Source organism: Struthio camelus, chromosome 10 (genome assembly GCF_040807025.1).
Source record: "Struthio camelus isolate bStrCam1 chromosome 10, bStrCam1.hap1, whole genome shotgun sequence".
NCBI lineage: Eukaryota > Metazoa > Chordata > Aves > Struthioniformes > Struthionidae > Struthio > Struthio camelus.
This window is the reverse complement of record NC_090951.1, coordinates 483,856-493,856: the sequence shown is the minus strand read 5'-3', so window position 1 is coordinate 493,856 and position 10,001 is coordinate 483,856. Positions and strand designations below refer to the sequence as shown.

Genomic DNA, 10,001 nt, shown 5'->3' with positions numbered 1-10,001 from the left:
GGAAAGGGGATGGAACAACTCATCTTGGAGGTCCTCCCCCAAGCATGAGGAGGACAAGCAGGTGATCAGGAGTAGTCAGCATGGCTTCACCAAAGGGGAATCATGCTTGACCAATCTGATAGCCTTCTCTGATGGGATGACTGGCTGGGTAGATGAGGGCAGAGCAGTGGATGGTGTCTACCTGGACTTCAGCGAGGCTTCTGACACTGTCTCCCATCCCATCCTCCTAGGTAAACTCAGAAAGCGTCGGTTGGCTGAGTGGACAGTGAGGTGGATTGAGAACTGGCTGGATGACAGAGCTCAGAGGGTTGTGGTCAGTGGTGCAGCCTAGTTGGAGCCCTGTAGCTAGCGGTGTCCACCAGGGGCCAGTACTGGGTCCACTCTTGTTCAATGTGTTCATCAATGACCTGAGTGAAGGGACAGAGTGCCTCCTCAGCAAGTTTGCTGATGATACTAAACTGGGAGGAGTGGCTGACACACCAGGAGGCTGTGCTGCCATTCAGAGGGACCTGGACAGGCTGGAGAGTTGGGCAGAGAGGAAACTCATGAAGTTCAACAAAGGCAAGTGCAGGGTCCTGCACCTGGAGAGGAATAACCCCATGCATCAGGAGAGGTTGGAGAGGAATAACCCCAGGCACCAGGACAGGACACACCTGCTGGAAAGCAGCTCTGCAGAGAAGGACCTGGGAGCCCTGGTGGACAACAAGTTAAGCATGAGCCAGCAGTGTGCCCTTGCAGCCAAGAAGGCCAATGGGATCCTGGGCTGCATGGGGCAGAGTGTTGCCAGCAGGTGGAGGGAGGTGATCCTGCCCCTCTCCTCAGCCCTGGGGAGGCCTCACCTGGAGTACTGTGTCCAGTTCTGGGCTCCCCAGTGCAAGAGAGACATGGCACTGCTGGAGAGAGTCCAGCAGAGGGCTGCAAAGATGAGGAGGGGACTGGAGCATCTCTCACGTGAGCAAAAGGCTGAGAGAGCTGGGCCTGTTCAGCCTGGAGAGAAGGCTGAGGGTATATGAGATGTATTGTATACAATATGAGATGTATACAAGTGTCTGAAGGGAGGGTGTCAAGAGGATGGGGCCAGGCTCTTCTCTGTGGTGCCCAGCGACAGGACAAGAGGCAACGGGCACAAACGGAAACACAGGAAGTTCTGTCTGAACACGAGGAAGAACTTCTTTCCTGTGAGGGGGACAGAGCACTGGAACAGGTTGCCCAGAGAGGTTGTGGGGTCTCCTTCCCTGGAGATATTCAAAACCCACCTGGACATGATCCTGGGCAACGTGCTCTAGAGGACCCTGCTTGAGCAGAGGGGTTGGACTAGATGATCTCCAGAGGTCCCTTCCAACCTCAACCATTCTGTGATTCTGTGATCCCACTGACCCACACAGGGGCGATCCTGGAAGATCCACATGGGGGGGGGGGATCCCACAGACCCACACAGGGGTGATCCTGGAGACCCACATGGGGGGGGAATCCCATCGAGCCATGTGGGGGGATCCCACAGACTCACGGTGGGGGAAAAGGGGCACCCCACGTGCACCCCAGAGGCAGGGACACACACACAGCCCTGGGTGCAGTGTACACACACACGCATGCACGCGCACACCCCCCCCCACAGACACATAGGTGCAGCATGCACACACACGTGTGCGTGCAGCGCAGGGAGGCAGCGACAGAGGCACCGGAGCCGTTGGCGAGGCGCGGGGTGGTTTATTGCGGGCTGGCAGCCCCGGCCCCATCGTCGGCCAGGGTCTGCTTCACCCAGTCGAGGACGTGCTCCACGCTGACGTAGACGCCATACTTGGAGGCCGAGCAGGTCTTGTCGTAGCTGAGGATGCCGGCGGCGTACCAGGTGTCGTCCTCGGGGTCCCGCACGGCGAACGCCCCGCCGGCGTCCCCGTAGCACGTGTCCTCCCGCAGCTCGCTCATGCCCACGCAGAAGGTGTGCTTGCTGAGGAGGGGCGGCACGCCGTGGGGTCCCCGGGCCGCGTAGTACTCTGCGCACTTCTCGCTCTCCGCCACCGGCAGCATCACGTACTTCAGCAGGTCTGAGAAGGCGAAGGTGGCCCCGCGGCCCCAGCCCGCCACATAGCCCACCCGCCCTGGCTGCAGGTAGTCCTTCTGCGCCAGGCAGATGGGCATCACCTCCTCTCCCAGCAGCACCTTCTCCTTGAGCTTGAGCAAGGCCAGGTCCACGGCCTTGGGGTACTCGGGGTGCAGCACGATGCGCTCCACCCGCGGGGCGAGCTGCTCCTTGCCGCCCAGGAAGAGCTGCAGCGTGGGGGCGATCTCGGCCGGGTCGGCGTCCGCGCTGTGGTTCAGGTAGACGTTCCTGCCGGTGGTCAGCAGCCACTGGTCGCTGATGAGCGTGGCCCCCACGGTGAGGTTGTGGCGCGTCACCAGCCGGCCCTGCCAGGGGAAGCTGCCCTTGCCGGCCAGCAGGCCCCCGATGATGCGCTGCGTCTGCGTGGCCGGGTGCGCCGGCTTCCCGCACACTGCCGAGGAGGACGAGGCCCCGTGAGCCCCCGCCGCTCGCCCCAGGGGCGCCTGGCGGCCCCGGCGCAGGGGGCTCCTGCTGCAGGCAGCCCGGCTGCGGCAGCCCCTAGCCCGCCAGCCCAGGCCGCTCACCCGGCTCGCAGACGGGCAGCTCCTCTCCGGCCTCGGCGTTCACCCACACGTGCTTCTCGTGGCACTCGTACGTGCCTGCAGAGGCAGGAGGGGGTCGGCGCCCGGCCGCAGCGGGGCGCCGGGGCCGGGGCCCGGCAGGCGCAGGCGGCCCAGCGCGGGCGGCAGCGGCGCGCCGCCCGACCCGGCGAGGGGTGGGGGCCCGGGGCCGCGCTCCTCACCGTCGCCGGAGCTGCGCAGCTGGTAGTAGGGGTCGCAGCGGTACCTGACCAGGTGCTCCACGCGGCCGTGCTCGATGGCCGCCGGCTTGGCGCAGCTCGACGCTGCGGGCGGAGGAGGCGGAGAGCTCAGGGGGCTGCGGGGCGCCCCCGGCGCGGACCCCCGGCGCGGACCCCCGGCGCGGACCCCCGGCACGCGCCCGCCCGCCCGGCCCTCCCGCCCTCGCCCCGGCACTCACAGGTGGCAGCCGCCGAGTCCAGCGCCGCCCAGGCCAGGCCAGCGATCAGCAGCGCCGCCGTCCTGCGGGGAGCGGGCGGCCGTGAGCAGGGGCTCAGCCCCGTGCCCGCAGCGCGGGCTCTGCCCCGTGCCCGGGGCGCCGCGTGCCGGCAGAGCCCGGCTGCGCCGCCGGCAGGCTCGCTGGGCGCTCCCCGACGCCGGCCCATCCCATGCAGCCTCCTGAGGCCGCCTGCGCTGTCACCGGACCCCGGGGCAGGACCCGTCCTGCCACCGCCTGCGGCCGGCCCCAGCGCTCAGCCTGGCCCCGGGACGGCGGCGGCGCTCGGCCGGGCGGCAGGGACGGAGACGGCGCCGAGGCCCCGCCGCGGGGCCGGGGCAGCGTGGCTCACCCCATGCTCATCGCTCGCGCTCTTCGCAGCAGCCTGCTCCGCCGGGCTGACGGCCGGGGCTCCCTCCTCGCCCCTTTTATCGCCGCCTGCCCTGCCTGGGGGCGGCCCCGCGCCCCCGACCCCGCGCCGCAGCCAGCGCCTTTCCCAGAAAGGCCACCAACCCCACCTGGCAGAGGCTCCCGCGCGGCGTGCCAAGCACCCCGGGAAGCCACTCCGTCCGGAGCTTCCTGGAGTTTGCAGCCGCAAACACGCCGGGGGGAGGATCCGGCCGCCGACCCCGGGGCTCAGGCGTTGCAACACCAGCCGGGGGCCGCAGAGGCAGCCCAGCCCCGCCGCGGACCGCGCCGTGCCCCGACCCAGCCCAGCCCCGCGGCGGGGCGCGGGGGGCCGAGCCGGCCGCCCCCCCGCAGCCAGCAGGCCTGGGCCCCGCGCCCGGGCGGCCCCGGGGCGCCGCTGCTCGTCCGGGTGGGCAGGGACCCAGCCCGGCTTTACGGGAACCCGCTGCAGCAATCGCTGGCCCCCGGCCAGCCCGCGCGGCCAGCTGGCAGCGAGGGCGCGGGACGGAGCAAAGGGCGCCGGGAGCTGCCCGCGGGGCCGGGGCCGCGGAGGCCAAGGGGCCGGGGAGGAGCGCGGGCGCACCCCGGAGCGGCGGCCCCCCGTCCCCGCGCGGCGGCCGCCGGGGCAGCCCCCCACGCGCCGCGGGGCCGGCCTCGCGTCTGCCCCGGCCAGGGCGCTGCCCGCTCCGCGTGCGGGCGGCCGTGCCCAGGACGACGCCGCCGCCGAGGCCGCGGGGGCCGAGCCGAGCTCGCCCAGGGCAACGAGCGGGGGCGACGGGAGCCGGCGCGGCGCGGCGCGGGGAGACGGGCCGTGCCCGGCGCCCCCCGGGAAGCGCCGCCAGCAGGCACCTGCCCGGGCGGCCGCGTGGCCCCCGGAGGAGCCCGGGCGAGGGGCAGCTGCCTCCGCTCGGGGCGCCGCTGGCGCGGCGGGGTCGGCCTGCAGCTGGCTGGGGGGTGCGGGGCAGCGGCACCCCGAGCCGCCCGCGGCCCGGCTCTCCCTCGGCACAGGGGCAGCGGCAGACGCTCCGGACGGGGTGTTTCCACCCTGCGCAAACCCGTTCCCGCCCCCTCGAGGCCCGCCGGCCGGCGTCCACCGCGCTCGCGCAACCGCCCGCGGCGCTGCGCGCTGGGGCAGCCCGGCCCCACGGGCGCGACCGTCCGCTGGCAGGGCAAGGGGGCAGGCGGCTGCGCCCCGGCCCCCCCGGGCCTCGAGGGAGGCTGCGGACGCAGGGCGCGGGCAGGAGGGCCACGGGAAGGTGGTCCTGGGGGAAGGTGCTTGCCCAGGGCCCTGCCCAAACCGAGCGCGTGAAAACCCCGGCTGGCGGGTCGGTAATGCCCCGTCGGAGCTGCAACCAGCACGAGCGACTCCCCAGAGGAGGCCGGCGCTGCGCGGGGCCGGGCCGGAGCGGGCAGGGGGCAGCGGGCTGCCGGGAGCGGGGCGGCTCCCCGGGCCGGCACACAGCGCGGCGGAGCCAGGGGGCTGATGCAACGCTGCCCCGGGGGCCCCGCGGCCGGGTTACGCGGCGCGGCCGGAGAGCGGCGCCAGGCTGCGGCAAGAGCCTGCAGCCGGGACGCTGCCAGGTCCCCGCAGGAGCCGCGCGGGAGCGGGGCCGGCCGCCCCGGCAGGGCGCCACCGCAGCCGCCTCCAACGCGCAAGCACCGGCCGCGCAGGGAACGCGCGGCTCCTCTGCGCCGCGGCTCCGGCCCGGGCCCCCGCGCTGGCGAGCTCTTCGCACAGCCAGCAACCCACCCCGGCGCCCCGCGGCTGCCATCACCCGACTGGGACCAGCACAGGCCGGGCGGACGTGCCCCGGCTGAGGCGAGCCGGAGCCCCGACGACCGCAGACGAGGGCAGCGCACGGCAGCAGGCGAGCGGCATCTTTATTGACCCCGGGAGCAGGCTGCGGAGCCCGCCGGCCGGCCGCGGTGCAGCACCCCGGCAGGGTCCCCCCCGGCCAGGCCTCGGTCCCCCGGCGTCAGCGCCGGTGATCTGCTCCCACGGCCTCCGCGACGCTGCTGAAGCCCTGCTCCCTGAGGGAGGGCAGAGCGTGACGCCGGGCCAGGCGCCCCTCCTGCCCCAGCGCGCCGGCTCAGCCGCCGGCGCCTCCCCAGCCCCGGGGGACGCCCGGCCCTCGCTCACCGCAGCAGCTCCTCCAGTTCCCGCTTCACCGCCGCCACCGCCGGCGGCCCGCGGTAGACCAGCGCCGTGTACATCTGCACCAGCGAGGCGCCGGCGCGGATCTTCTCCAGGGCATCGCGCCCGCTGCTCACCCCACCCACGCCGATGATGGGCACCTGGCCTGCCGACGGGACGGAGCCGCTCAGCGCGGCGGAGGCCGCAGCCGCCCCGCGCCCCGCGCCCCGCGCCGCCCCTACCTCGGGTGAGGGCGTACATGTCCCGCACGGTCCGGGTGGAGAGCTCCCGCAGGGGCTTCCCGCTGAGGCCGCCGGGCTCCGCGCGCCGCTCGCTCCGCAGCCCGCCGGGGCGGCTCACCGTGGTGTTGCTGACGATCAGCCCGTCCACGCCGACCTGCGGCGGAGCGCGCGCCCCAGCGGCGGCCTGAGGACCCGGCCGCCGCGCGCCGCGGGGTCCCCGGCTGCCGGGCCAGGCCCGCGGGGCCGGGGGCCGCCCGGCAGGCGGCTGCAGACCCGTCCGTCCCTCGGGGGGGTCGCCCGCCAAGGCGAGCCCAGCTCCTCCGGCCGCGCTCCCTCACCTCCCGCACGACGCTAGCTATGTCCTGCTTGTCCTGCGCGGTGAGGTCAGGGGCGATCTTCACCAGCACGGCCGGCTTGCGCTCGCACGGCAGCAGGTCTCTCTCCGCCAGCACCTGCGGGGGGACGCACGGGGCTGCACGCGGCAGGGCACCGCGCGCACCCCGGACCGGCCCTGCTCCCCCCCTGCAGCGCGGCCAACGGGCTGCTGCCGCGCTTGGGGCACGAGCGGGGCTGCAGCGACTCCTGAGGCCGGGGGCGGCCGGCGCGTTGCCCCTCGCAGGAAGGGCGCAGCGGCGGCGCCGCTCCGCTCGCGCGCCCCGCTCCCGCCCCGGGGCCGGCAGCGGGACAGGGGACGCCTCGGCGGCTCCGTCCCCCTCCCCGGGAGCTGCGCGCCCCCGCCAGCTGGAGCAGCGCAGGAGGGGACGCGGCCGTGGCCGCGGGCAGCTCTCCAGGCGCCTGGCGGGGTCGCTCACCTTGGTCAGCAGGCTGCGCAGCTCGGCCCTGCCCTGCAGCTCCCGCAGCCCCGGCGTGTTGGGGCTGGACACGTTCACCACCAGGTAGTCGGCCAAGGGGCCCAGCGTCCGGACCCCAGCCACGTAGTCAGCGGCAGCATCCGCAGAGCTCTTGTTCTTGCCCAGGTTGACGCCGAGCGGCATGCCCGCTGGAGCAGACGGGGCTCAGCTAGGGCAGCAGGACTGCCGCCAGCCCGCAAGGGAGACCGCGCGCCAGCCACGGCCGAGGCGGGGACTCGCGGCCCGCACGCGCCACGGGACTGGGTGCCGGGCCGTCCTGCAGCCCCGGGAACAGCCCCGCCTGGTACCGCAGCCGCCGGCCTGGCCGCCCGGCCGCCCCGGCCCCTCCGAGCTTCGAGCGCGCGGGCAGACCTGTCCGTCCCAGGGCAGCGGGCAGCGGCTCCAGCAGCAGGGAGGCGCAGGAGGGGCTGCAGCCCCAGGGGCCTCTGGCTGGCCAGGGCCGTCCAGCGCCGACGCCGCGACCCCCTGCCGACCCAGGCCCTGGCCCACCTTCAGTGAGGCCGCGCTGCGTCTGCTGGCGGGCCCGCAGCCTGCGCTCCACCGCAGCGTGACCGTGGCTGTTGAACCCGTATCTGCGGGGACCGAGCGGCGCTCAGGGCCAGGCTGGCGCCCTCCAGCCCCGAGCAGGCCGCAGGCAGGGGCGGGTCGCCGTGGCCTGGCCTCGGCGCGTCCAACCGGCAGCGGAGCGGGAGCCGCCGGCGGGCACGGCCTCACTCCCGCGCCGCAGCTCGCCCAGCCCCTCGCTCGGTGCCCGCGGGGCCGCCCCGCGGCGGCAGCCCCCGGCCCCACCTGTTAATGACGGCCTCGTCCTCCGTCAGCCGGAAGACCCTGGGCTTGGGGTTCCCCTCCTGGGGCTCGGGCGTCACCGTCCCCACTTCCACGAAGCCAAAGCCCATCCTGAAGAGCCCGTCCACAGCTTCGCCGTGCTTGTCGAAGCCCGCTGCCAGCCCCACCGGGTTGCGGAACCGGCGCCCGAGGACGCGCACCTCCTGCGGGCCGGGGCCGGGTCACGCCGAGGCGCCGGCGGGGCCGCGGCCGCGCTGGCCCCCGGCCCCCGTCCTGCGGCAGGCCTGGCCCGGGTCCCCGCAGGGAGCCTGCCCCGGCCCGCCGCCGCCACGGCCCAGCTCCCTCGCCGCCCCAGGGACGGGGGAAGCCCTGGGCGTCGCTTGCCAGTGCCCGGCCGACCCGTCACCCAAGGGCCCCGCTACCCCCCGCTGCTGCCCGGCCCCCCCGGCCGTGCCCCTGCCCCCGGCCCCCTGCCTCCCTCCCGTCGCCACCCTGCCCCAGCTCAACAGCCCTGGGCGTCCCGGCCTCCCCCCCGCGCCCCGGGGTGCCCCTCAGCCTCCCCCTGCCCCCCGGGGTGCTCCCCGTCTCCCCCCTGCACCCCGGGACACCCCCAGCTCCCCCTGCGCCCTGGGGTGCCCCCCGCCTCCCCCCCACGCCCCTGGGCACCCCTCAGCATCCCCCTGCGCCCCGGGGTGCCCCCTGCCTCCCCCCCATGCCCCGGGGCACCCCCAGCTCCCCCTGCACCCCGGGGTGCCTCCCACCTCCCCCCCACGCCCCGGGGCACCCCCGGCTCCGCCACGCCCCAGGGCACCCCTCAGCCTCCCCCTGCGCCCCAGGGTGCCCCCGGCTCCCCCCGCACCCCGGGGTGCCCCCCACCTCCCCCCTGCGCCCCAGGGCACCCCCACCTCCCCCCCACGCCCCTGGGCACCCCTCAGCATCCCCCTGCGCCCCGGGGTGCCCCCTGCCTCCCCCCTGCACCCCGGGCCCCCCAGATCCCCCCCCCCGCACCCTGGGGCGCCCCCCGGCTCCCCCCCGCGGAGCCGCACCAGGTCGGGGCCGTCGGGGCGGGCGGGCGGCAGCAGCCGGCAGGCGGCGGCGCGCAGGGCCAGGCCGTGCGCGGCCTCGGGGGGGACGGCGCGCAGCGCGGGCATCACCGCCGCCGCGTACAGCTGCTCCTCGCCCGCCGCCAGCGCCCAGCCCAGCAGCAGCCCGCCGCCCGCAGCCGCCAGCAGCCGCCGCTGCGCGACACTGTCGGTGCCGCGCCGCAGCCCCCGGCGCCCCCAGCCTGCTCCCCCCTGCACAACCCGCACCCCCCCGCACAACCCGCACCGCAACCCGCACCCCCGGCATCCCCCTGCACAACCCGCACCCCCCCCCACAACCTGCACCGCAACCCGCACCCCCTGCATCCCCCTGCACAACCTGCACCCCCCCCCACAACCTGCACCGCAACCCGCACCCCCTGCATCCCCCTGCACAACCTGCACCGCAACCCGCACCCCCCCCACAACCTGCACCGCAACCCGCACCCCCGGCATCCCCCTGCACAACCCGCAGCCCCCGCACCGCAACCCGCAACCCCTGCATAACCCGCACCCCCCCACACAACCCGCACCCCAACCCGCACCCCCTGCACCCCCCTGCACAACCCGCACCCCCTGCACCCCCAGCCCGCACCCCCCTGCATCCCCCTGCACCCCACACTGCAACCCACGGTGCCTGCAAACCCGCACCCCAACCCGCACCCCCTGCACCTCCCGCAACCCACAGTGCAACCCACAGCGCCTGCAACCCGCACCCCCCTGCACCCCCAACCCGCACCCCCCTCGGTCCCCCCGCTGCCGCTCACCCCCCCGCTCCCGTTCACCCCGCCCCCCCCGCGCCACGCGCCCGCTCACGCCCAGCGCCGCCGCCGCCATCTGCCCAGGCGGGCACGTGCGCGGCCTCCCCCAGCAGCTCCGGCCCGGCGATTGGCCAAGACCGGACGGTGCCAGCCAATAGCGGCGCAGCAGCGCGGGCGCCGGGGCGGCAGGAGGGGGACGGGACCGCCCAAACAGCGTGACGCCAACGAGTGACGGCAGGAGGGGCGAGGCCCCGCCCCCGAGGCCCCGCCCCCCCTGAGGCCCCGCCCCCGAGCCAGGGCGGCTGCACCGCACCCGGGGCACGGGCGAGTCGTTTTTCCTCCTCGGAAGAGATGTATTTGTCCTCCCGGCACCCGCGCGGCCCACGGCAGCCACGCACCCTGAACCCAGAGGCCCCACAGCGGCCTCTTCAGGAACGCAACCAGAAGAGAGGCTGTGGACACTGCACCGGCCGCAGCTCTTTGAGCAAGAGACCTCTGCGCTAACAGCTGCGCCGTGACCAAATCCCACTCACCCCCACCACTAGTGCCCGTTTCCTCTGCGGGGCATCTCCTCTCCATCAGGATAGGCCCCCTGTGGCAA

At 74.8% G+C, this 10,001-nt stretch overlaps 2 protein-coding genes across 2 annotated transcripts; both read right to left on the bottom strand.

Annotated features, from left to right (window-relative positions):
- Positions 1 to 1,692: 1,692 nt before the first annotated feature.
- LOC138068382 (haptoglobin-like) lies at positions 1,693 to 3,706 on the bottom strand. Its single transcript, XM_068955501.1, has 5 exons — positions 3,468 to 3,706; positions 3,080 to 3,141; positions 2,844 to 2,945; positions 2,626 to 2,700; positions 1,693 to 2,492 (listed from the first exon to the last, which is right to left on the bottom strand). Exons 1-5 carry the CDS (start codon positions 3,476 to 3,478, stop codon positions 1,708 to 1,710), a joined length of 1,035 nt encoding a protein of 344 aa, XP_068811602.1. The 5' UTR covers positions 3,479 to 3,706; the 3' UTR covers positions 1,693 to 1,707.
- Positions 3,707 to 5,378: 1,672 nt separating this feature from the next.
- Positions 5,379 to 9,476, bottom strand: DHODH (dihydroorotate dehydrogenase (quinone)). Its single transcript, XM_068956331.1, has 9 exons — positions 9,456 to 9,476; positions 8,604 to 8,852; positions 7,561 to 7,760; positions 7,261 to 7,343; positions 6,712 to 6,899; positions 6,238 to 6,351; positions 5,900 to 6,053; positions 5,664 to 5,823; positions 5,379 to 5,554 (listed from the first exon to the last, which is right to left on the bottom strand). The coding sequence occupies exons 1-9, from the start codon at positions 9,474 to 9,476 to the stop codon at positions 5,500 to 5,502; spliced, it is 1,224 nt and encodes a 407-aa protein (XP_068812432.1). The 3' UTR covers positions 5,379 to 5,499.
- Positions 9,477 to 10,001: the final 525 nt, after the last annotated feature.

Bases quoted from the DNA above. Each gene is read 5' to 3' on its own strand.
- LOC138068382 (XM_068955501.1), bottom strand. The intron at 2,946-3,079 runs GTGAGTGCCGGG...CTCCGCCCGCAG, and splicing joins GGACTCGGCGGCTGCCACCT to CGTCGAGCTGCGCCAAGCCG. The intron at 2,701-2,843 runs GTGAGGAGCGCG...CTGCCTCTGCAG, and splicing joins GCTGCGCAGCTCCGGCGACG to GCACGTACGAGTGCCACGAG.
- DHODH (XM_068956331.1), bottom strand. From the start codon at position 9,476: ATGGCGGCGGCGGCGCTGGGC. The intron at 7,761-8,603 runs GTGCGGCTCCGC...CCCGGCCCGCAG, and splicing joins GCCCCGACGGCCCCGACCTG to GAGGTGCGCGTCCTCGGGCG. The intron at 5,824-5,899 runs GTAGGGGCGGCG...TCCCGTCGGCAG, and splicing joins CATGTACGCCCTCACCCGAG to GCCAGGTGCCCATCATCGGC.